This window comes from Apus apus, chromosome Z (assembly GCF_020740795.1).
Source record: "Apus apus isolate bApuApu2 chromosome Z, bApuApu2.pri.cur, whole genome shotgun sequence".
Taxonomy (NCBI): Eukaryota; Metazoa; Chordata; class Aves; order Apodiformes; family Apodidae; genus Apus; species Apus apus.
In genome coordinates this window covers 25,480,816-25,508,013 of record NC_067312.1, presented here as the reverse complement: position 1 = coordinate 25,508,013, position 27,198 = coordinate 25,480,816, and the positions used below count along the sequence as shown (strand labels likewise).

Sequence of the window (27,198 nt, the reverse complement as noted above, 5' to 3'; positions counted from 1 at the left end):
CCAGTGAAATTAAGGTTGTGTGGCAACAAAGAAATATTCTACTCATCACTTTTAAGTTTTTCTGAATTCTACAGAAAAATGTTTTCAAAAAAGGCTACATAATCCACAGATGAAAAGTGCTCTTTCAAAATAACATTTTGTGGCAGAAAATGTATTTCTGAAACTAATTTCTAATAGTGAATATGCATTTGTCAAATCTTGTTATTGATACAACTGCATTCACTAACACTTCACAACCGTTTCTCAACAGAAGGGTAATCGAGTCACCAGTCAAGTCAGAGTGGGTTGACAAATAAGCATCAAAACTTTCCACTTACCTAACATTAACTGGCTCCAAATCTATAAATGTTCCTCTGTTCTCCGAATCATAGTTCTAAAGAGAACATGCACAGTTGAACAAGTAAACCTCAGTAAACTGGCTGCAGTAAAAATCAAGCCCCATACCATTGAAAACAACCTTCTTATTACCAAGCATTCTCTTTTCATTCTTTTCCATATAAAATCTCAGTAGAAGTTAAATTCTCTTAAAATTGGTCAATATAATGGAAGAAAATAAGCATGTTCTAGATAATTGGTGCCATCTACATTTCTCTGCCATCTTAGAAATGTCACCATGCACTATTTCATCAAATTTTACACAAAAAAACACTGTGTCACTTGATCAAATCCTTTTGTATAAAGCGGTGTTTATACATATGGTCAATTTTATCAAACTGATCTAAATTTTATTATAAGTGCATATATTGTGCTACTTATTTCTAGGATGAACCTGTCGCTTTATAAAAAGAGGTTCCAGGTTACAATTGATAACAGCATTAAAATTTGTACTGGTTTTCCCTCCTAATAAAATGCTGGTGTCTTTTGTGATATCAAAAGTATTCAAAAGATGTAAATAAGTTAGAAACGAAACATAGTTTTAAGATACGAAATTTATGCTAACGCTTCCAAAGCACAAATGTGTATTTTTGTACATCTCATTTTAATGACATGCAGAACATGAACATGAGTTAAAATTTTAGACTATTCTTAGATTTTTCAGTTAATAAATACTAGCAGAACCACTGATTTTTAACACTGTGCACTCCAGGCTGCAGGCAAAAGCATCAAAGCTGTCCCTGCAGTTGAAGAAGCAGTCCACTAATCATTAAAAGGAAAGGTCTTGACACATTCTCTTTACCTCCCCTACACTATATCAAGAACTGAACCCAGTAAAGGAAACAAAACAAAACAAAATAAAAAAAAAAAAACAAACAAACAACAAAACCATAGAGTTTAGATTGCTGTGGAAGAAAAGTGACTATGCTGCAGGTAGCTCACATAATGTGCCAAACTTTTTTGTATGTTTTGTACCAAGTTCTGAAACAAGGAAACATTCATAAAACATACGTGCAGAGAAATGTATATAAGCTATATTTTTGTTAGAATTGTAATAGAACCTTACTTTTGTCATAGCTAGGCAGGTTGCTGTGTATTAAAATGCTGCATTGTGTATATTTGAAGAATGCTGTTTCTGGTGACATATGTTTATTCTTTCCTGTTATCTATTGCAACATTCTTCAACAGATTTTTATTCAGATAATTTGAACCTGTGTTTTTTATACCATAAATCATTTGCTTTTACCATTCCCTTATCTAGAACTAGTGCTCTTGGTGTTTGTACCTTAACTAATCTGATGACTGAACACTCACTTGCATTAGCGAAAATAATTTCACAAGATTCAAAGCTTTGTCACCTTAATTTAATCTGTTAAGTACAACAACACTGTAAAACAACATCCATGTAAAATATTTAAATTCATTCTGTCACATGGAGGACGATGTGACTGGTAGAAGGAACCTAAGAAATAAAGTTCAGCCTCAGTTCAGCTTCATGAGCTAAGGTGTTCCTGTGGAATCAGTGTATTTGTTGTAAGATCCTGTGTTTCTTCCTGTTTCTTCCCACAGTCAGAGACTAAGCAAAAAAAAAGTAATTTCTGTGGAGATACGCCCTCTTTAAGAGCCAAAGAAATCTGCACAGACTGTCATCTGACGGTTGTGTCAGATCTCCTAGACTCAGCTACCCAGCTGACTAACAGCTGCTTGTTTCATGCCATTGTCACATACTGCTTCAGAGTTGTACAAGTATTAAAGGTAGGTCTGATATTTACTTTCATTATGTGAACATATGGAATTCTGTGCTGCTGCAAGGTGGAAAGGGCACAAGGTGAAGTAAAATTTCTAATCTGGTCACCCTAATTCTGCTCACTGCATATCCCAACAAGTGACAAACTGTTAATTAACAGGAGTGGGCTAGTATAGCCTTACTGTGTTCACTGTTATGCTCAAAGTTTATTTGTAAAACAACTCAATACTTTCAAGTTAGTCATCTTCAAAGGAGGAGACCCTTAGAAGACCTATTACGAATGGAGTGTATCAGAGAACAATGGCACTTTTTATAAGATAAAAATATTTATACATGTATGTACGACTATTTAAGGCTGAATTACATGCCTGTAAAATGCAGAGTGAGTTTTGTGACCAGAACTGTTCAGTTAAATAGGTCTATTTCTCTACCAGAGAAAGCAATCATTTAAAAGCAGTCACATAAAAAAATAATCAGTTGTTCTCATGGTATAGGAAGAGATAATAAAAAGATGGTGATTCTTCTCTCTAGTTACAACTGATGATAGCAGTACCTTCTCCAAAAAACCTAAGTTCTATAAGCTTTCCTTGCAAAGTTTCAGTAGCAATGTGTAAACATACACTTTATATACAACTAAACAGTTATTTCTCAATTGAAACAAGCCATAAAGAGCCAAAGAGAAACTGATTTCCTCAGCTTGTACTGGGGTAGCCAAAAATGCAACAGCTGCTGATGAAGAAAAGCTGAAATATTGCAGACTGACAAGCAGAAAGGCTTAACGTGCATTCCTTTCCCAAGTTTAATACCCTATACTTATTACCATCAGCTACAATCCAGACGCCTTTGCTATGCCAGTCTACAGAATAGACAACCTGAGCAAAGAACATGCAGCTCAGGATTTAAGGCTGACTTAACCTTCCTGAATTGAAAAGACAGAGCAATGTAACAGTATGTCCATCTGTTTTGTGGTTTTCAAATAGGTTGTTTTGACCTCTACATTTAAATAGGATTTGTTGTACAAGTTGACTAAAGTGAGGAAAAACAATGCAGCTCGAAGTTCTACTGTCCCTTCCAGGGAAGATTACAGTTGGTCTCAAGAGGCAAAGCTTGGCATCTTGGTGGCAGGGGGAAGGCAAGTGCCCACAAGGGCTGGGGAAACAACCCTAAAAGGCTCGCTGGTTTCTTCTGGGAAGCTGGAGCTTGCTCTTTTTGCTTCTGCTCTTGTCAGGATCTTTTTACTTCTTTGTTTTAATTGCAATTACTGCAGCCACTGGATCTTAATTCTGGAATTTCAGTCCTGTAGTCTCCAGTACTGATAACAGTTCTCATTGATTCAAAGGGAAGATACAGCATTGTAAAGTTACAGGAGATTTGTTCCTAACCTATTCAAGTGCTAGATCTTCTGAACAGACCTGAGGACAGTAGCACCCTATCCTAGATGGCTTTATGACCACTAAATTTCCAAACTGCCCTCTTCCCTCGTTTTTCTCTGAGATAACTTAACACTCCTCTTGTTCCCCCTCCCACTTTTTTTGTATCAGTTTTGGTTTAACTTTACTTTTTTTTTTTACTTTTGGGTTTTTGTTGCTTTGGTTTGGGATTTTTGGTTTAGTTTGAGGGTTTTTTTCCTACTCCTTTTTAGCTTGCAGATTACTGCTGCTGTCTCAGATTTGAAAAAGGCATTGTGTACTTAGAGGCTTTCTAAGCTCCAAGATACTATTTATTCTTACAAACTTGGTACAGATTCCTCTGTGGTGAAACTTCAGCTAAGAATATAGTAAGCAACTGGCAGAAGCGTTCTGCACATATTGAACACATCAACTGCTACTGCTTCAGAAAGTATTTTACATACCAAAAATCCATGGTAAGGTCAGTGCTTTTTATTAGATACACGTTAATGTGATGAATGCACTATGGACAAACTAAGCTAAACCAATCATACTTCATGCTAGACATGGAAATGGTGCTGTATAAACTCCAGTAGTGTAGGTAAACCCACAGTAAAACTGCATCTACTGCAGGGGAGATGTACAAGTACCTATATGCCCTGCTTTGTGAAAAATTAAAACTGACAAACCAGTATTGCCTGCTTTTTCTGCTCTTACCCTTGGTGTAGGATAGTAGCTTCAAACGCCAAACCTGTTTCTTGGGTTGTTGTTTTTTTTTGTAGATACATAAATCTGAGCCATCAGTGACTAAAGATCAGCTTCAAGAAAGAAGTTATATAAAGCAGGAAAGCCTCAGGGTTTTTTTGTGTGCCTCCTCTCTGCACATAACACTATGGAATGCCCCTAACTGCTTCAGTTACTATCCATCTAAAGATTTTTACGAATCTTAACATTCACCCATGTTATTTTTAAACACTAGGAATAATACAGAAACTATTTAAAGTCATCATTACCTACAGTCTTGCAAGATAACATAATTTCTGCTGAGAGAACAAGCCAGGTAAGTTCCAACATGCAAAACTGTCCTTTGAGAAGAGTAGCAGCAACTAAAGAAAATTCCAGTATAATACATGACATTAAGTGTAAACCTTACTTGTAGACACATTGCTATCAGCTCAAACTTCCCTTCACACACACATTTAACATCCATTCAGTTTATACATCCATAGCAGTTTAAAATTTGAGCTGCACATCACCATTCTGTGCCAATTTTTCAAACAGTGTTAAACTGCGGAGTCTAGATTCTCGTTCACCATCCTTCCACAGAATAATGAGGTGGTCAGCAGAGCATGTAGCCAGTCCCAGTTCACCAAAATACAGAAACATCTGCAAGGAAATAATTACTATTAACCATGATGCTCACATGAGATGGTCAGCTTGCTTAAATACTCAGTAAACAGCTGAACTAAACTATGACTAAACAGACTGTGTGACATGCTTCTGCTTGGACATAGGTATGCAAAATTACAAAGTGTGGTTTCTAAATGTTTGAGATGTCATAAAATCCCTACATGAAAACAGATCATAACAGCATGTCACACTATTTAGATCTCAGTTTAGTAAAAGCAGTAAAACCTTACAGATAGAGAAGTTAAGTTACAGAACATTGAAGAAACCCGTTCCAAGTCAGCAGTAGAAGAGTGTCTTGAATGAACTCTGATCTCCTAGTTTCTTAGGAATAGGAGACACTGTTCTCTTCACTTTGATACACTGCCTCCCTTCCACATAACATCACAGGCTACCATCAAGAGGCCTGAAAGGATCAAGGAGTAAACAACTGTGACAGACGCCAGCATGTGCCTGCTTTCACAGAGGAAGCCAAACCAGCAAGAACTGCAACACAGGAAAAAACTTCAGCAGCAGGGGAGGGATTGTACAAAACCAACGGAGCTGACAAGTCATGTAGTCATCCCTGATTTTGGAGACCTTTACAAGGCTGCCTAAAATTAGCCACTAATTGCAGTTCAACACAACAGCCAATGGAACCAGGTCACATGCCTGCAGTGTCCTGACTCTTCAGCTTGTTGAAGGGATCTGCCCAGGTGAAGCATTCAGGCCAAGGACTGTGATACAGCCCACCTGCTCCGGGAACAGCCACTTACTAGCTATGTGGTTCCAGCAGAAATACTCTGGCCAAGCCCACATCTTGGACCATCACTATTCAGCATTTCCAGCCTCAACTGCTTCAGTCTGCCCAGAGTTTAAAAATGAAATTTTACATATATAGGACACTGCAGGAAATCACATTCACCATCATCTCCGTTACTCCTTGGCTCTGTAGCATCCCAGCAAAGACCCTACATGGGCATCTCACCACCTCTACTGTGCCTCTTCCTGCATTACACACTATGTCCTCTTTCTTAGATAGCAACTTTCCATACTGACAATAGGGCCTCTTTCAATAGTTTTTCAGAAAGAAATACAGTAGAGGGGCAGAAAGCTTGGCAGAAATCACTGTAGCAGAAAGATTTGCCTTAGCTATTACTGAAAAGCTACCAATTTTTGCCAGTAGCAGCTCTGAAATCCAGTCTCATTAATACCTGTAAGCAAAACTACTCCAGAACCACACCACTCCTCTCAACCTGTCCTTCCCACTGCTTCTGCCAGCTATGTGTATGGAAGTCCACTGTAAGAAAGTGATTTGCTACTCCAACAGGTTCATCAAACATGGGAAAGTGAAGAGGAAAAATGCCATATAAACCAAAACCATACTCTTTCAGGAAGACAGAAGCATCAAATGTTGCCTGATCTAAAATTTAAAAGCCTCATAAAGGCTTACAGTAAAGAGGGCTAAGAAATTCCTGAATGACTTTTGGTTTACATGAGACTTTATTCAGATTTTGAACTTAAGATGAAATCTGGAACAAACACGCAGTTCCCAGCTTTACTATTTGCAGTCTATAAAGAAACCAAATACAGATTATCTGTAGCACATCTGTATATATCTGCACACACAATTCTTGGGCATCAGTTGGTGTTTGAGCTCTCATTAGAACAGTAAGTCAGCATGTATTATTGTTCTCATGCTGCACTAAATATACCACAAAATGTATGTGTTTACAGCCTCCAGAGGCAGACACTGTAACAGCTGTTTAAGAATCTTTGGCAAATTTACATTTATAAGTGGAATGCACTTACTCTTACTAAAGATCACCTACCTGTACTGCTGATGAATGACCAATCAAATCACCAACCAGCTCCAAGAAATACATGGGTGTACTCTCCTGCATCTTCTTAGCAGCTTGGTTAGTCTGCTTGTTGGACCTTCCAAATCCCCACATATTGAAAAAACCTGGGAAAACAAACAAAAAAACAACTTTAAATTTAGCAAAAGTCACAAACACAATTTATTTCCTCTAGCTAAAGAGAGAACTCCAGGAGTCACTTAAAATCTAAAAGGAGGACTGTCTGTGGCAAAATGACAGAAGCACTGTACTGTGCAGCATTTCTACATTTGGATTGTTCATCTTGAGAGGAAAAGGAAACATAGCTACTTCATCTTTTGTCCTTACTTGATGTAACTTAGCCAACATGTTGAATTACTCACCTGGATAAGACAATATACAGAGTTAGCAAGAAATCCAAGGACTGCCTAAATGAACTAATTGAATAGCAACGGTGGATGCAGGACACTGATGTTTACTTTTGCTCTGTCCTCCTAAACTGTTACTTCTGCAAAGAGGAGAGAAAAGAGGTGCCAGTTTCTCTCCTGTGTGTCTTGTTTTTTGTGCCAGCTGCTTACCTGCAAACTTCTCTTAAGCTCTCTACACAAGGTCCTGCAACTATTTGCTCCTGCATGGCAGAAGATTCAGCACTATTCAGTAGAAGTGGATCAGGGTTTGTCAGGAGAGGTCATAGTTTTTGTTAAACCAGCTGATACAACTATAAACTTTAAATAAGCTTTACAGTACTGAACTGCTTCAGCTGGACCTTTGAACTTCCTGTGTCAGATCTTGGAGAGCTTGTACCCCCACGTGTTCTTCAGTTTCCCTCCCATAGTTGTTAGCAGCTGGTTGAACACAAGACATTATCTCCTCTTACAAAGCTTGTAAGCCGCTCTATTCCTATATGGTGAACATTAGGTTTTAATTGTTCTTTTCACCCCCCACAAATAGCAAACCTGTTGGAACCGGCTCAGCGGGTAGCTGCTGCTTTTCTCGGAGCTCCCAAATGCGCACACTGCCATCTTCTGAGCAGGAGATCAGCTGCCTGTAAAAACGGCTGATAAGCAACACTAGCACAGATACTTGACTGCACAAGCCTCTGTGTGATGTTTCCATGAAAGCCACCAAGTGCCTCATATTCTACACAAGTTTGCTAGAACTCTCAAATGTAGCAAGACATCCAGATGTTCCATGCGAAACAAGGTACATTTGTAGCAGGGCAAACTATAACAGACTTGCAAAATAGGTGGGAAAAAATAAGCATTTTCAATCCCATTTGAAAAGCATTATCACTCAAAAAATAACAAGACTAGACTCTGCACACAGTTTCACTAACTGGCTTCCCTAAGTTTACTTTCACTAAGCAAAAGCGTATTTTCAATTATGGAAAAACAACAAAAGGAAACATTCCTTTTATTTACATGTTCAGAACAGTTCAGAATAGCACACGCATGTACAGTATCAAGGCCCTAACTTTTATCTTCTGACAGTTTTGCGCCATTGAACAAGAGTTTAAAGGCATCTAAGAACACAACTATTAGAACATATGTGTAATAACTTGTCCAACTTGGCTGTTAAAAGAAGTTCCAGCTAGAAATTCAGCACTAGTGAACAAAGGTTGGAAGTTGTGTTTTTTTTTATTAAGACATTGAAATTGTTACAGAATATTCAGTGAAAAAATATTTGCTGAATATGCTACAGGCCTTTGCTTGATAGAAGTAAAATGCCATGGAGCTATATATTCACAATGTAGACAAAAGTGCTGTATCAAGTCTGATTTTGAAAATAGCCAAGATACTGCACTCGAAGCCTGTGCACAAGCATACTGCTTTAGTTTTTTCACACTGAATTACAATGATCCATTTTCAAAAATCAGATCAACAAGCTCTATCTAATAAAAGCTGATCAAACTAAAGATTAAATCCCTGCCCTAGAAATTAGATGTAGCTTTGCAGAGTGCCTCTAGGCACCCTTCCAACTTCTGCATTTCTTTACTGCATTAACACAATGTACCATGACTCGTACCTGTTTGGAAGCTTCTCAATGTGCAGTACAGAGGAGTCATGAGCAGTTCTCTGGCAGGCAATCACACGCTTCATTTGAAGATTATATACGTATATGCCTTTCCCAATAGCAGCAAACACACACTGGAAAGAAAATTCAATGAAACAACTTACAGAAACAGATACTGAAAGATCACCCTGCGTGTAATGGATTTCCAGCAGTACTATGACATCATCTAGGCCACATTATCTAGTTTGTTTCTGTCCTCACGTTACTGCTTTATCCCAAACCTACGGCATCAGCAAATTACAGAAAAAAAGTCTTGATTTTTTTTTTAAGCAAATGGGAGCTATCTTGCCTATGTGCTAAGCAATTGTTTCATTTCCATATTTTCATTCTGTAAATTACAGTCTAATCTGCAGGAAACTGAGGATACCAACAAACCAACACATTTCTGCAATTAAACATTTATAATGTTTAATTTATAATGTTTAATTTATAATGAAAATAATGCTCTGTGTTTTGACATACTCTTATGAAGAAAGACTGAGAATATAATAAACTGTTCTGCATTTTATTTTTTTTTATTTAACTGAAGTTGCACATAGAGGTCTTGCTTAAGCACAGGAGTGCAAAATGCTTCGATTCAGTACATATTTGGGGTTTTGAACATACCTTGTTTAGGTGACAGTATGCTGGTTGTTCTCCCTGAATGGCCTGCTTCCATCTACACAGCCCAAATTATTAATGTCTTACAAGCAAGCTCACACTACACACTTCTGCACATTTTGTAAAACTGGTAACCCAGTGTTGTTGACTAAGATTTCCTATATATATTGAACCATGTATTCAACCATGTTTTGACACTGCTCAGAACTTTCTCCATGTTTATTTTTTTGTTTCGGTTTGGTTTGGTTTTTTTCTTACTCAAATCCAGTAGTTCTGAAACTAAGCTCAGTTTTAGCTCTCTAACAAATTGGAGGGGGAGGAAGAGCCTGATTTTATTATTTTCTTATTTTCATGTGAGGCTGAATTCAGTAGCCTTGAACATCACTATTTCATTCCTACAGCTCAGCCTTTTTGCCCTTACAGTCTTCCACCTTGAAACAGGCTTTTGAGTTTCATATAGTCTCACAGCTTTGCAAAAGACGTTTTTCACAGATCACCTTTTCTGGTTTTGTTTGTTTGGTGGTTTGTTGGGGTAACCCTGGTTATCTCAAACCCCAAGGAAATAACAGATGATGAAGCATAAATTGAACGCCTACCGTAACAACCAACTTCAAAACTCATACATGTATCAGAGAGCAGAAGCACTCCTTAGCACTGTTTCCTAGTATTGTTGTAACTTTACTATTCCATTTGTTTCTGAATGATGTTTTACCTACAAGCTCAAACTAGACAAGTGCATCTTCTCCAACTACTTAATTATCAAGCCTGCTGACAAAGTTCCTAACTGAGAAAACACCTATTTATTTTATTTTAGATGAAGAACAGTGTTCTGCTTTTAGATAACAAATAATAAAGTAATTAAGTATCAGAACACATTTCTTCACTGCTTTCTAAGTAGGAATTTTACAATACAGATAGCTCTGCCCTAAAGGTATTTCAGGACATAATAGTAGAACCACCTTTTCTTCCCACCAATTAAAACTCTCACAATAAATAAAATTCTGTAGCAACTTGTTTAGTTCAGTTTCATGAATGGAAGAAAGTTCTCAGCAGCCTCAGATTTCACATTTAATGTTTAACTGCTTCTGAACTTCCCAAAATTATTTTGCTCTCCCTTAAAACTCATCTTGTGTAGCTTTCAACCAAGGAGTCAAAATGTGAAGCCAAACTACAGAACTTCTCTTGAACAGGCCAGACACTTTGCTCCTTCTAGAACACACAACAAAACCACTGGAAATTATATCTTCAGAGACAACTACATCTCTTTCCCCTCCATTTCTTCCAGTGTCTCTCTCTCCAGTGTTTTAGGAATGCTGTTTTCACAAACACACAAATGCATCAGGTTACTACTCAGCCCTCAGACTACATTCAGGCTTTTCCACAGCTTTTATTTTTTTATAGTTCATATATCTGAATCCATTTCCACTAATCCCTTTCTTAATCATTCCCCAACATTGGGTCTACAGGCCCCAAAACAGAATCTCATTGTACCCCAACCATAACAGTTGGTAACATTAAACAAAAGTAAATAATGACCTGAGGATTTGTAGCATTTCCTGAACAATAATTGGGTTCTGCCTGAATATTCCGATCAAGAACTCTTGGATTCTCTCCAAAGGATTAATACAGTAGACCAGATTTTGGACCCGTATTTGTCATTTAAACAGAGTATAGCTCATTTGAACAAAAGCAGCAGTACTTATTTACTATCAAGACATGCACCTATTCTTTAATGTACTTCATAGTTCCCTCAGCTATAACTGTCCAAAAGGTACACTGTTGTGAAAACTGCATTTCCAGAACCACAGAATATGAAAGATGTATCCCATCAAAACACACAGCTCCTGTTTATTTTTCTCTAGTGGTACTGTAAACAACCAATAAATCTTCGTCAGTCAAAAGAAATGCTGTTGTGACAGTCCCATTATGTTAGTTCCCATCAACACATTACAACCTTCAGTTAGCTCAATGACCAAAATTTTTTATATAAAAAGTGTTGACTATACAAAAAAAATACAGCTGTGTATTTTTTAAAGAAGCCTCTCATATTAAAACAAGCAAACTGAAAACACAGAACCCTTGGCCTTCTGTGGTAAGGTCAAGCTGGCTTACTTTTAATAGTTTACTGTGTTTAAAGTTTTTACCTCCTCATCAGATGTTAAGTGCTGAATTGACGTTTCATTTGGGCTTTGGGATAACTTTATTTCCGGCTGTACATCTGGATGAACACAGGAGTCCCAGAAGTTGCACTCAGATGCTTGCTTTGTCCAGTCAAGTGCATCCCAAACTATTAACTCACCCACATGAGAACCTGTCACGAAAGTCAAGTCTAGAGGGGAAAAAAACCCCACATATCAAAATCATGTGATAGAAAAACATTCAATTTCACATAAAGTTACAACCCTAGGAAGTTAAGAGAACACATTTTTGAGTGCAGCTATGTAGCAGGTGAGCATGTAACTGACTAGACATTTAATCACCTAGCATAGCTCACATAAGCAAAGGAGGTAAGCTAGTAGAAAGGAGAAGGGGTTGATACCTGTAGTAGAGTAGACAGAAATCAGGTAATAGCTCAGTATTGCCCTAATGAGCAGCAGAGATTGCACCATCTTCCAGATGGGTAATGGATCTATATGTGGGCCCACATCCACACACCCAGAACTTTCAGTTACCTTAGGATTATAACTGCAAAAATGTGACACTGCATATACCCTTTCAAGAATCAGAAGGAACAAGAAAAAATAGCATTTTAAACTTTCTCAACAGAAGGACAACCTAGAGTTCCATTCCCACCAATGACATTGCTTCTTTTGTGCCTTTTTTACATCATAACCTGCCTGGTTTCATTTCACTGTTAATCAATCTATAAATAAAGTCATATTTTCACATTTCACTAGCCTTGCAACTACACAAAAAGGTACATCTACTAGTTACAAAGTTTCACTTGAGTTAAAGATCTGGTCTCAAGAAAACCTCCAGAGTTGAAATAGCCCACTGATAAATAACAAAAACAGTACCATTATAAAACAACTCTTACCGTTGACATTGACTAATGACAAAATATTATCCTGATGGTCAACAAGGCGTTTTACTTCAAGCACATTCCAACCTTCAGATACATCATTAGAAGCAATCAACCTAAAAATTACTTAAAGATAGAGAACTTGTTGAAATAAGCTTTATCATTTGGACAAAAACGTAGCTATGCCTAAATAAAACACATAATTTTCAGAAAGACAGAAACTAAAATATACAGGAGACAGTACAAGATGTGCAAAGTCACTTACCACCATTCATAACAATGAAAAAAAACCAAAAAAACAGGAATAAATTATTTGTGTTATTATTTAGCACTCTTACTACAGCAACTATAGGATAAAAAACTTCAGACTAGTAACTCTGAAATTCAGAGAATCGGTGAACATCAGAACTTACAGAAAGCAAAAGTGAAATGTATCAGACATTCTTACAGAAAAGTAAGCTGAAAGTGAAACATCTTTAAGGGCTCATCTGACTGAAAACTATTATTCAAAAGGATACAATATCCTCTAGTAAGGCAATCAAGATCTCCAGTAATTAAGACTTTATTTTAACCAGTCCTGGAATTTATTTTTATGGTATCTCAAGGACACTAAAAAAGAACTGAGGGAAGTTCAGGTGGAAGTTTAAATTGTATAGCAGTGTCTAAACACAAGAAGACTATTTTTAACTTGCTCCTGATTCTTTGATCAGAATATCAAATTGCTATATTTCTGCTAAGTGTTTAACCACATTGAGCAAAGTCTGTTGTTTTGCTGATTCAGTGATACACTTTTTCTCCTGAATTTTTTTTTCCATATTTTGAAATGTCAGTAATTGCATAGAACATTCTTATCTAAAAGACTCTCCACTGACTAATAGCTGATAATACAGTTTGCATACAGAGAAAACCCTGTCTCCAAGTGAGCAACTGAAATCACCATATTGTCCCACTATAGCTTTGGACAGTATAATGAGATCAGCAGTATCTCATACTCCTGATAATCTGGTAAGGAGGCTCTGGAGAAGCCTCGGACCTTACAGTTCAGATAATGGAGTCAGATCTTTTCCAGAAGGGCAAATGTAAATTTCCATAATCAGATCTGGACAGGTGGCAATAGAAGTAATAAAAATAACAGAACACAGAAGTTTTGTTATGCAGATTGCAATAAAATTCCCAAATGATATTAGCATTGTCTGCCTCTTCATCAAATAAGGAAAAAACAGAGAAGGCTGCTAATCACACCCTAATACCACTTACTTTTCTTATAAAATTCCAGCAGCATGCTTTTTATATATATATTTTGTAAGCAGGTGTTATCTAAGAATAGAATATTTAATAAAAATGCAACATACTCACTTAGCTCTTTGCCAACAGCTGCCGCGACACAATTTTTAGGCAGTTCAACCAAAGCACTGACACCTTTGAGAAAATTCAGGAGATAGGGGAGAAAAGGATATTAATAGGTCACAAAAAAACAGCAAATTGCTAATTCATTCTTAATAAAATTCTTCTTAGTCTTCCTTCCACTTATGAGTTATTATCAAAATAAAAGTATCTTGAAGTAAGAGCTAAACAGTATTGGAAATTAAGAGATACCTCAGACGAAGGCAGAGTCAGTAGTTTTCATCCTGCATCCAGCAGAATCCTGAATGTCAAACTTCAGGTCAAGCTGAGAATTAATAATCTTTTTGTTCTGTACACAGTTGTTTATGTCCTAATGCTGGACAATATTAAGGACACTGTGGCAACTATTGAGATTCCTAACACATGCAGTACCAAAGCTATTAATACTGATACTACCACAGTATGCATGATACCATGCAGAGCCAGCCAAAGAACAGGGCACAAAATAAAATGTCCAGCTTGCTGCTACTCTGCCTTTATCCTGCACAGAACTCCCCCAGTCTGTGCTGTTAGACCACTGAAGGAAAATTCCCCAAGCAATAAGCAATATGTTTCTTTCCCATCAAAGGAAGCAAGAGATGAGGAGGAAACAGAGGGTCCATGCTGCATAACCCACTGATCCCTTGTACAAAAGTTTCAATAGCACTTCACACTAAGCACTGCATCACCACTTATAACTGATATTTGGCAGGATACTTTGTAGTGAAACAACAGAAATACTAATATACTCAAAGATTCCAAATGTTTTGCCTACCACTACTCCATTCTGTGACAGAAATAAGGAAAACATTGGTTCCAAATTTGAATTTGATTCTCAGCTTCATAGGTATCTTTGTAAAGTACAGCAATAAAATGCAACCATTTTCTTCACATGGACAGATTATATATAAGCTTATTAATAGAAAGGCATGATTAACATTGAGATCTGATTAGATTTACTGTACTTCTATCAAACCTGCATTTTCTACATCAGAAGTACTGATTCTTAATAACAAAAAGAAATATTTACTGCTAAACTACTAAAAAGCTTCACTTAGGAATAGTAAAACTCCCACTCACTCAGAAAGCCAGTCAAAGGATTTGGTCCACATTACAGCAAAGACGTATAAATCTGCATCCAAGGTCTAGCCCTATAAATCCAAGCTAATGTACAGCTACTGAGATTTGATATATTCTAAAATTCACACAGCACAAGCGATCAAGAGCAGTCTTAATTCTGAATATTAAGTCTGACATTTGAAAAATAGAGAGTGGCTCTAATACATAATGTTATCATTAGAATTAAAGAGAATTTGCCAAGTTGGTTTTGTATCATTATACAGATTCATTTTACTTGCACTTTAACAGCTATAATGAGCCATTTACATTTTTACCTGCATCAGTAAGATGACTGGTCTTACACAAGAGATCTAATTTTCGGTTCCAAACACACAGATCACTCCCTCCAGACAACCATACATCCAGTCTTTGAAGAACTGTCAAACACTGCAGAAAAAAAATCAGATATATGCTCCCTGCAAAAGTTCTACAGGGAATTTCTCAGCAATATGATCACAAGCTTTAGCTAGATAAAGCTGTAAGTACTATGAAATACAGTATTAGGGTATCTACTTTCCTGAGAAATACAGATCTAATTGCATACACTATGTTACATTTTTCCATCAACAACAAAAAACTGATTTTGCAGTTATTTACTTCTATTGTTAACAGCCATGATCTTGTTTGACTGAAGTTTGCCTTTTCCAAGACAGTAAGAAAACCAAGCCACAAAATTACCTCTGTTCTACATCCTTTGAAAAAGAGAACTGAGGCATTAAGACTACCAAAAACAAACAAAGAATTGTGTTCCCTCTCAGCCACTCATTATGCACCTGTTCTTAAACCACACACTGTTGCTTATTTTAGCACACCTGCCCATATGGCCCATCATCCATCCATAATAGATTCTCATATACAACAAAACAACTGACATACCTAGGGTCTTCTCAGCTTACCTTTACAGTAGAATGGAAACACGACACTTTTTGAACCTGTTTGCCACTAGTGCAGTCCCAAACCTGACTTCATTCGTTAAGGAAATTGAAAGGTTTTGATATATTATAACAGCTGTGTTTATAACTAAATGACAGATCGGGAAATAGGTATGCGGAAACTCGGTCTTTTGAACTCTGACAGTCTTCCCAGTAAATAAAATATTAATAAAGGTCTGTTCTGGATTCATTTTTGTAGCAAGGATTCTGTCTACTTGTGAGCAGTAACTAGTAAAATCCCAGTGTAAACCAATTAGACCTACTAGACATTATCTGCCAATATACATACATAACCTTCAGCCTGTCTCAATGCTACCTTTAAAAGTAAAAACCAACTAAAAACCCATAGAAATTTGAATCATCTCCAGATCAAGGGATACAATAACTGTTCTATCAGCTGATGCTGTTAAAATAAAATGGTTTTTATCTTCAGAAGCATCTGACGAAGAAAATGGTGCTATAGCTGTTATCTTGTGTGTGTGTCCATGAAGTTCAATAATTTTTTCTCCAGTCTGAAAAACAAAAACATGTAAAACTGTGAGTAAAATTCGGAAATGCTTGTTGCAGCATGACATAGGTACCAAATAATTTCTGAAAGCAAGAATTCCTAAGAGTCTAAAATCTCCCTTTCTGAAGTAATTTATGGATTTACTTCTTACAACCTCCAATACTTCAAGATTTTACCCTGAGTTAAATGACATACTAAGAGTAAGTATGAGTATTACATACTAAAAATTAAGAGTAAAAAAAATAAATCCTCTACAAGACCTTAAGAACTTCTGTATTAAACTAATTTTGTTTTAATGAAAATATTCGCCATTCACCTTTTTTAACAGATACTTCAGTAATTCAAATTTGTTGACAACCCTCTCTTGAAAAATTAATTTTATTAGATTTTAATTCTTAGAAAAACTTGATCTTTATGATAAATACAGTACTGCCAATTTCCTGGCAGCTTTATTTAGTATGTATCACAGAACCACAGAATCATCCTGATTGGAAAAGACTTCAAAGATCATCAAGTCCAATCACAACCTAAATTCCCCTACCATAATCTAATCTACCCATTCAGTGCTTAAATCACGTCACCAAGCACCACATCTACACTTCTTTTAAACACTTTCAGGGATGGTGGCTCCACCACCTCCCTGGGCAGCCTGTTCCACTGTCCAACCACTTTTTAGGTAAAGAAATTCTTTCTAATATCCAGTCTAAACCTCCCCTGGTGCAGCTTCAGGCCACTTCCTCTCATCCTGTCATTATTCACTTGAGAGAAGAGGCCAACTCCCACTTCCCTACAACCTCCTTCCAGGTAGTTGTAGAGAGCAATGAGGTCTCCCCTCAGCCTCCTCTTCTTCAAACTAAACAATCCCAGTACCCTCAGCTGCTCCTCATAGGGCTTATTCTCCAGACCCTTCACCAGCTTCACAGCTCCTCTCTGGATTCACTCCAGCACCTCAGTGTCCTTCTTGCAGTGAGGCGCCCAGAACACAGTTCTCAGGTGTGGCCTCACCAGTGCTGACTACAGGGACATGATCACCTCTCTACTCCTGATGGTCACACTATTCCTGATGCAGGCCAGGATGGCACTGGCCTTCTTGGCCACCTGGGCACACTGCTGGCTCATGTTCAGCCAGCTGTCAATCAGCACCCCCAGGTCCTTTTCTGCTGGGCAGCTTTCCTGCCACTCCTCCCCAAGCCTGTAGCGCTGCTGGGGGTTGTTGTGACCAAAGTGCAGGACTTCTAAATGTTAAAATACAGTTCTCTTGAGTTCACACAATTTCTGCTCCTTAGCTCTTCTTTTTAAACTAAAATTTGACAGACTCCCTTCACTTCTACATTTTCAAACAGCAGCTCTGCAGCAAATATATTTATTCTGCTTTTGTGCTACTGGACGTTTCCAATTGTTTGCTCCAGAGCACACAAGCTACCCCAAATAAAAAAAGCCAACCTGAGCATTCCACAGAAATATGATTCCATCATCTCCTGCAGAGGCAAACCTGAAATGAAGTTTTAAAAGAAATAAAATAAATAAATACAGGTTATATCAGACTCTGACTTTAAAGAATTAACAAGTATTTGTAAATCCCAATTACAGTTTATATACTGAAGTTAGTACATGTAAATAGCTGTACATGAACTTACACTACTTATAAGAACAAGGCTTAAGATTTCAAATACATAACATAATAAACAAAAATCCCACCTTACAAAACAAATTATTTTGTTTAAAAACAAGAAATCTTACACACCAAATAACAGCAAACCCTAAAACCAAATCCTGTTAGTCAAGAGTCAACTGACAGCGAGACATGTAACAAGTTACAATGCATATATCCAAGTTCAGTCCAGGAGTAGAGAAGACCAGTACTTATCATGATACTTCAAACTGTAGCTTAAAAGAACTCCTAAGGGGAATGCATTTAATGTGCTAAATTTGATTTCTCCTAAAAATCCAGCTGGAGGGTGTGCTATATGAGGAAAAAACCACATTCCTATTAGAATGTTGTGCTGGGTTGGTGTGGCATGGTGTTGGTAGCAGTGGAAGGGACCCCAGGGATGGCTCCTGAAAGCTCTCCTGGCTCCAAAAATTCTGGCCACACCTCTGGCTAAGGTGAAGCCCATCAGAGACCATGAGTGTGCCTCTGCAGTTAACACACTAAAGAAGGGGAAACAAGCTGATTTAAGACCTGAGAGCAGTGGAGCGAGGGAGATAAAGAGCAGAGGGGAGAGCAATGGTGAGAGCAATGCCAGAGTGGAGATACCAAGGTCAGTAAGGAAGAATGGGGAGGAAGTGCCCAAGCAGAGGGTCCCCCGCAGCCTGTGATGAGATGGCAGCAGTCACCCTGAACCCCATGGAGAAGCACAGTGGAACAACCCCTAAAGGACCACAGTGGAGCAGATGTGGACCTGCAGCAGTGGAGGTCCACATGCCAAGGGGGATGACTGTTCCCAAAGCATGCTGTGACTCTGTGGGAAGCCTGCACTGGAACAGTCTGTTCTTGAGGGACTGTACCTCATGGGAGGTGCTCACGTGGAAGAGAGTCATGAAGGACTTTATCCCATGGGACAGACCCTGTGGCGAAAGAGGGAAAGACTGTGAGGAATCCTCCTCACTGTGATAAACATGTGATGAACTGACTCTAACCCCTGTTCCTTGTCCCTCTTTACCGCTGAGGGGAAGGAGGTAGAGAAATTGGGAACAAAGTAATTTGGGTCCAGGAAGAAAGGAGGGGTGGGGTAAGGCATTTAAGATCTGGTTTTGTTTGCATTTGATTAGTGATAAATTATTTTTTTCCCCAAGGCGAGTCTGTTTTGCCCTTGACCATAAATGGTGAGTGAACCCTCCTTGTCCTTGTCTAAACCCATGAGCTTCTAGATGGATTCTTCTCCTCCTCATCCCACAGTGGTGGAGGGGCGAGTGAGCAGCAGCATGGTCCTTTGTTGTTGGCTGGGCCTAAACCACAACATGTTAATCCCACTTTAAGAAAGCCTGACCTAAATTCAGTCTTTTTCCCTGAGCTAGAGTGAGTCTCTATACATTTGCACTTTACCAACACCACAGCCACACTGTAGCTGAAGCACACATCCCAGCCATCCCAGTAAAGGCCGATCTTGAGTTGAGAAAGCCTACAATAGAAGCATGGCCTTCCACAGAAAACTGTATTCAGTTGTTACTTGTAAATATACCTACCTTCTAAATTTTTCCTTTTGCTTTAAGCCTTCACCAAGGGTTAAACAGTTACTAGTTAGAGAACTAAGATTTGTACTATATGCAAGAAAGTCCTGATTTTTTTGTAATTTTCTAACCAGGATTTCTGTTTAAATATAAAGGTCTATTGTAGAGTCAGTTATCCTAGAGTTATGTTCTGTTCACCAAGGTGGAAGCTCAGGGGTCACCTGATTCTTTTCCAGTTATCACCATTATCTATAACCTTGTCTGTTTCCTGAAGGAGCAAAGAATGGTCAAATGAGCAACAAAAAAAGCTATTGTTATAATGTGTTATGAACTCTGTTAAGTTTAATGTGTCAAATGCTAGAAGTATTACATGCAATCTTATTTCAGTCCCTTTTTTGGAAGACTCTTGCTAAGGCTTGGCCTTCTTTAGTGATCTTCCAATCAATATGACCCTTACTCCACGTTCAAGAAGTACAAGAGAAAAGAAGAAAAAAACCTCAGCTTTCTGTTACATTTATACAGGATTTATTTAGTATCTTCAAAAACCAATCTGAGAAAATTTTCCACTCACTGGTTTTAGCTGAGCCACTGAGAAAATAAGAAAATCCTTCTGCAAAATTCTCAATAAGATATTATCCAAAGATCTGAAGCGTGAAACTTGCCTTACAACAGTTGACAAAAAGCACACAATGGAATAGCTACAGACACTAAATAAAAACATATAAGAAGCTAAGTAACAATACTAATTTTATTGAAAAGAATCATGTGAAAAATATTATCAGCTGTTTAACAATCCAGAAACGACCATATTCATGATAAATAAAAACTTAAAATCACTGTCCAGTGAAGCGACTCTATTATAAACTCCTCAGACTCTCAGAATATTAACCAGCTATATAACCTACTCCTTAACCACATGCTATTTTATAACCTGTCATCAATGTGGCCACCCAGCTCTTAAGTTTTACACTGATTATCATTAGTTTAGCTTCAATAATTTACCTGCTGCCATACACTGAAGCTCAAAAAAGTAAAAGATTTCTTCGCATCAGACAGTGCATGCAAAATAAGAATACTCTGGAATTTCTTTAAGTATCAATTGCATTTACTGTGCATCTGTTTTGGGAAAAAAATACTTTGTGGAAAGGCTTTTTTAATAACTTGTTTGGAAAAGAAAAAAAACTGAAAGAAACCCCACAAGATTTTTCTATTTTTATATGAATCTTCTGGTTGATTACTGTAATGCAAAACAACAAATTTTATAGTATTGCATGTAATTCTTCTGATGTATATATTAATGACATTAAGAATGAAAAAAGACAACTAAAAATTCTCCATGGTATCTACAGTGAAATTCATGTATCACAGAATCACAGATTCTTAGGGGGTTGGAAGGGACCTCCAGTCCAACCCCCCTGCCAGAGCAGGAACACCTAGAGCACATCACACAGGAAGTGTCCAGGCAGGTTTTGAATGTCTCCAGAGAAGGAGACTCCACATCCTCTCTGGGCAGCCTGTCCCAGTGCTCTGTCACTCTCATGGTGAAGAAGTCCTTCCTGATATTCACATAGAACCTCCTATGCTCCGGTTTGCACCCATTGCCCCTTGTCCTATCACTGGATATCACTGAAAAAAGCCTGGCTCCATCCTCCTTATACTTGCCCTTAACATATTTGTAAACATTGATGAGGTTGCCCCTCAGTCTCCTTTTCTCCAAGCTAAAGAGACCCAGCTGCCTCAGCCTTTCCTCATAAGGGAGATGTTCCACTCCCTTCATCATCTTTGTAGCTCTGTGCTGAACTCTCTCAAGCAGTTCCCTGTCCTTCTTGAACTGAGGGGCCCAGAACTGGACACAATATTCCAGATGTGGCCTCACCAAGGCAGAATAGAGGGGGAGGAGAACCTCTCTTGACCTACTAACCACACCCTTTCTAATGCACCCCAGGATGCCATTGGCCTTCTTGGCCACAAGGGCACATTGCTGGCTCATGGTCATCCTCCTGTCCACCAGGACACCCAGGTCCCTTTCTCCTACACTGCTCTCCAGCAGGTCAGCCCCCAGCCTGTACGGGTACCCGGGGTTGTTCTTCCCCAGATGCAAGATTCAATATATTTACAAAATTATTAGAAAATAAAGATTCTGCAGGCATTCCAAATTTGGAAGAGACCACTTGCTTTATCACTGTGCATAGGGACGGAGAGAATTTTCTTTCACAATGGACCTGCTGCACACTGCAAGGATATAAATGTATTCTTACTCACATTAACCTTGTGTAGTTTATTGATGAATATATTAGAAATCCCCTTCTGTGCCTAATTCATAAGAGATAAAAATTACTACAACTCCTTAATAGAGAGACTCTTGCATATTACTAATGTTCTTAAAGGTTTCCTCCTTATTTCTCCACATCAGCCAAGAGTCACTATGTTAACTATTGACTAAAGGCTTCACAACCTTACTTATATGCCAGATAAAAATTTCCTCTCTTGTAGAATTACATTAAATTAGACAATATGCAAGGCTAATTTACAAAAAAACTAGGCTAGAAGCCAGGTCATAGCATAAAATGATCATAATTCATTCTCTCAGACACAGTTCCAAAGTAACAACTGTAAAACTAGTGAGTTCATCTCTGCTTGATAACCCATTTTTCACTTTTTAGATAACTCTGTCCTGAAAGTTCGCAATAAAGTTGGGCCTAGCTACAAGGATCTAAGAACAGATCAGATAAAGGCTGTCAGGGAATACACATTAAAAGTGCACAGAGCTAAAAACTGGAAGAGAGAAACAAAGGAACTGTCAGGTTTCAAAGAAGTGCAGCAAGTTGAACAAGATCAAATTGGAGGAGATACGTAAAGCAGAGATTAGGCATATGTTGAATTTTACTAAGTAGCCATTCTGAATACAGTGGCAAAAATGTCACAATTTGACAAGTTCAGAAAAGAGTTGCATTTACTAAAGCTCAAGTGAATTCAGCTCTAGAGTTTCAGAATAAAGTGTAACATAAGACTGGAAAGGAACAGCAACATTCAATACTGTTGAAATATCATGTTCAATAGCTACAGTGTATCTGTACCAGTCAGTCTATTACATTATTTTGTAGGACCAAAACCACTGTTCTCAATTCAAAAACATAAAACACATGTACCCACTAAGAACAGAGCTGACAGGACTGCATATTGTTTTGGGAGAAAAGTGTGTGTATGCAGGTACAGAAGGGAACATTCAGATGAGGAACTGACAGAAAAAGGACTGAAAGAGCTTAAGGCTTTCAAACAAAAAAATTTGTACTAAGAAATGTAATCCCATCACCATTATTTTCCCACGGAAGTATAACTTAAAAGAAGCCAAAAGATATAGTACCAAAAAAAGGGAGTGTTCACCCCTTGCCTTTTTAAATTTCCTCCCCCACAAAAATAAAAAGATTATTTTTGAAAATGTAGTAATATTTTAAAATACTTTCTGAAGTGTTGCCAAAGAAACAATCTGAAATGCAATTTCATACCTGCAATCATCTATTTGTACTAGAAATCGTACTATATCTTGATGGCCTTTCAACACAAGGAGCTCCGTGTAAGGATTTTGTATTTGTTCTTCACCAATTGTCTGTACAGATGATTTCTAAAATTCATAAAAAAGGAATTAGATTTTATTTTCTACTGACATAATTATTTCACCAGGTCTTTGCAATGTCTAACAATGCACATATAGACCCATGTGATTGCATAATTCTATTTGAAGGTAAATTAAATTTCTGTAATATCTTTTTGCCTTATTAAAAACCATTACAAAAAATAATATATTAACATTTAAAGTAAACAGTACCTTTATGTAGCAGATATTTTAAAACATAACATTTCCTACTTAACAAAAGCATTTTGTACTGCTTTAAATCACTGACACAGCAAGAGGAAAACCCAGTTTGGTCATTAGCTGTCATGTGGAGCCAGCTTCACTATTCAATTCACCAAACATTCAGTTTTTCATTAAATTACATCTCTTTGACATGTCTGTGAACCTCTCATATGTTAAAATCCTATATAAAGATTACTTAAAATAAATAAGAAAAAATGCTGTTCTGTTACATAATATGTAAGTCATTCACTGGACTCTATTCACAAAATGCCAAAGCAAACCACTTAAAAAGACACAGAGAATGATTAATCATTTTACAGAACAGCATCTGCAACTGTCCATAACTAGACTATTAATTAAAAGAACAACCAATCACTTAGAGCAAGCTGATCACCAGGAAAGGTCAGTAAAATATTGCATATGACTGCAGTTTCAAGGCACAATAGTTCTGCTAATCCAAATCATCAGCTTGTTTCAACAGAAGACAACTTTTTTGTTTTTAAGGCCTTCCACATTCTGGAGCAACTTGTATTAGATAATAATTTTTTAAAAAAAATTATCTAAATAGCTCAGTAATAACTCAGAGACAGCACTTTCTTCCTTCTGGATTTATTTTACACAACAGTCAGTATCATCTTACTTCCGGGACTGCCTCTTCTTTGAGAACTTAAACTGAACCTACAAAGTAAACCAGTAACTAGTGAATATTGTACAACATGCAGCATATGCAACAGGTAATCCTACATGAAAGAAAAACATTATCCTCAGAAACTTCAGTATTTTCTTGCAGAAACAAGAAATTATTCTCTATTACTTCCATATTGGTACTATGATACTATTCTTCAGAAATTAAGAATGACAAAGTTAATGAATAGGGAAAGAAATCTGTGCTTATTTTTAAGAAGAAGAGGTTGTCAAAACGCTACTTCTTGTGATTTTATCTTGGTTTTGTGCTATCTGATGCATTTCATTAAGCAACTGTTCCTCATTTTATGCAATTATGAGAGAATAGCAGTTCCCATTTAAAATAATTCAAGTATAGTCTGCATGATTATAAAGACAAGTTGGACAAATATGAAAACTTGGAGTTACAAAAGTTAATCAAAACAGGCCTTAAAAAAAAGTGAAAGTTCTAAAAATCTAAGCAAGTTTCACCATCACTGGATAACACAACACTGTAATTAGAAGACTTCCGTTTCTATTTGCTAATGTGAACCTACATTCGAAAACAACTGTAACACTACTTGAAAGCATCAGGATTTGTTACAATAAAATCCCAATTCTATATTTCATTGTTGCTTCCTACTCAGTACAAGATAGTGCTACTTGTTTTGAACGATGTGTCTAATTTTTAGTTTTTCTTAATTTTAAGAATGTCTGTGAAACTGAAAGTACAGTACTGATGACATACTATAGATAACATTAAATAAGTCTTTCCCCCAGTAGTCATAAAATAAGCTATGCTCTCTTCAGATCTCCATATATATTTACCGAAGTGTTGAGTTACACATGCATTTTCTCTGAAAAATCTAGTTTTGATACAAACTATTACTTGAACTCCCTTGTAGTACCATCAAGTTTTTAGAAGAGAAAGCTAGAAGCTGATGCTAATGGAACCTGTGACCAACCTGCATGTTTTTATGCAGGACCTGTATGAATCACTATGATAATTAGTAAAAAACCCACAACATGCATGTCAGCTTCAGAACTTCCTGTAACCACTGTGATCTGAAGCATTTAAAAATGGGATTTTCAAAAGCAATTCACCAAAAATACAGATCCAAGAGCACAAAGACAAACTTATATGTGTATCATGGCACATGATATGGACCATGATGCTATGGCAGTTAGACTGCTCCCATTACCAGAGCTACCCTGCTTAAGATGTATGCCATGGCTAGCAAATTCAGAGGTTCAGGAGCTTAAGCCTAAACGATTTTCAGTTTCATAGTAAAAAAAGATTTGGGTAAGGAGAAATATACACTTTACAGCTTCTCCACAGGCTTTCTCTATTCACCCAGTGCAATGTCATTCTTAACACACCTGGTCTTTTCACGATCAGCTGAAGCCATAGCACATGAAGCAAACACCCTAAGTCCACAGCCCACACATTGCTTCCTCATCCAGTTAAAAAGAGTGCAGAGAGAATGGTTATGAAAATGAAACCATCCCATCATGCAGGGAAAAAAGTGAACAAAAAGAGTTTAGGGACTAACCCTTATAAATATTTATTACTCGGCTTTTCCACAGAAAATCAAAATTACCACCACCATTCAGGAAATCAATGGTAGGAAAATAAAACCTGTGGACTGATTTTAACCAAGCCACAAATGCCAGAACAGAAGAACTGGACTCCACCTTGACCCATGCTCATGCTTTACTCAATCCCAGTATAACTGAACCACAAACAGAGTTTAAACTTTGGAGAGGGACACACACCAGTGTAGTTTTCTTGAACATCTTAGAAAGTTGTAGCATATTTCTCATCTTCCTTTTTAAAAAACTACTGCACACCAACCTGCTAAATGTGACTGCAATACAACTTTTTGACTGATGACACAGGTCAGAGGCATTCTCAGACACAGCCATTCCAAACTGGTACAGACTCAAATGTCCACCTAAGTAACTACAGGCACTTCAAATGAACCATGATATTGTCATGGCCTGCTCAGGTACAATAGATGAAATACAATTGCTTCCTCATATTTGTCTAGACTACAAAAACACTGCGTGTAAGGAGCCTTTTAACAGCGTTAATTAACTCTCATTAAGTTCAGGCTAACTTCCGCAAACTCTCAGGGCCAAGAGAACCTAAATAATCCCTCTGAAAACCAGGAAGGGTGTCCGTGCTCAGTGCCCTGCACAGGCCTTGCTTACCTCACGGAGGAGGAACTGAGAACAAATGCCAGAAGACTACAACAAACGACGACCAGGCCACATAAACGAAAAGTTGCTGCCTCTCATTTCCACCATCGACCAGGGAGTCCCGAGGGCAGGGCTCCCTATGCCCGGAGGGTCAACAGAGTAACCCCCGTCCTGCGGGACGGGCCGAGCAGGAGGAAGCCACGACCCTCCGGACAGCAGCTTCAGCCCCGGGAAACCTCTGCTCGGAGGCCTTGCCGTTCGCTTCTCGGGGGTTTCCCCCTCTCCTCTTTCTCTTCACCGAACCCCTTCTCCCAACGCCAAGCCCCACAGGCTGCCAGCCAGCCCTGACGGCCGCTGCACCGGCGCGGCCGCCGCAAGGCCCCGCCGCAAGGCCCCGCCGCGCTCCCCGCGGCCGGCAGCCCCCGCCGGCGGGAACCCCCCGCCCGCCGCCCGCCCGCCCCGCCGCAGGCCCCTCCCGCGCCCCTCACCTCGGCCAGGCCCTGCGGCTCCCGCCCGCCGCCCAGCAGCCACCGCAGCATGGCGCCCGCTGCCGCCCGCCCCGCGCCGCCCCGCACAGGCCCGGGCAGCCGATCGCCGAGCGGGGCCGCGCGGCCGCCAGGGGGCGCTGCGGGGGCGCGTGGCTGCGGCGGGGGCGGGGCTGCGGGGCCGTCCGGGGGGGCGGGGCTGCGGGGGGCGGGGCTGCGGGGCCGTCCGGGGGGGCGGGCAGCGCCGCGTCACGGGTGCCGCGGGGGGCTGTGCTCCCGCTCTGTTCTGCCCTGGTGAGGCCGCATCTGGGGCGTTGTGTCCAGTTCCGGGCCCCTCAGTTCAGGAAGGACAGGGAAGTGCTTGAAAGAGTCCAGCGCAGAGCCACAAAGATGATGAAGGGAGTGGAACATCTCCCTGATGAGGAAAGGCTGAGGGAGCTGGGTCTCTTT

The 27,198-nt window shown here is 38.7% G+C and overlaps 1 protein-coding gene across 2 annotated transcripts; it reads right to left on the bottom strand.

Moving 5' to 3' along the window:
* Positions 1-911: 911 nt before the first annotated feature.
* On the bottom strand, positions 912-26,829 carry WDR41 (WD repeat domain 41). Of its 2 annotated transcripts, none has more exons than XM_051642057.1 (13): positions 26,752-26,829; positions 23,049-23,164; positions 17,815-17,863; positions 16,244-16,375; positions 15,828-15,890; positions 15,207-15,318; positions 13,786-13,848; positions 12,445-12,555; positions 11,552-11,736; positions 8,760-8,881; positions 7,691-7,779; positions 6,729-6,862; positions 912-4,896 (listed from the first exon to the last, which is right to left on the bottom strand). In XM_051642057.1, exons 1-13 carry the CDS (start codon positions 26,800-26,802, stop codon positions 4,744-4,746), a joined length of 1,380 nt encoding a protein of 459 aa, XP_051498017.1. In that variant the 5' UTR covers positions 26,803-26,829; the 3' UTR covers positions 912-4,743. The 2 variants fall into 2 exon arrangements, with proteins under 2 accessions (XP_051498017.1, XP_051498018.1); XM_051642058.1 differs by having other exon boundaries at positions 12,445-12,545; positions 13,782-13,848; positions 26,752-26,805.
* Positions 26,830-27,198: the final 369 nt, after the last annotated feature.

Coding starts and splice junctions, on each gene's coding strand:
- WDR41 (XM_051642057.1), bottom strand. CDS start 26,802: ATGCTGCGGTGGCTGCTGGGCGGCGGGCGGGAGCCGCAGGGCCTGGCC. Junction 17,864..23,048: donor GTACAAATAGATGATTGCAG/GTATGAAATTGC, acceptor ACTTCATTTCAG/GTTTGCCTCTGCAGGAGATG. Junction 15,319..15,827: donor GTTTCCATTCTACTGTAAAG/GTAAGCTGAGAA, acceptor TTTTTTCTGCAG/TGTTTGACAGTTCTTCAAAG.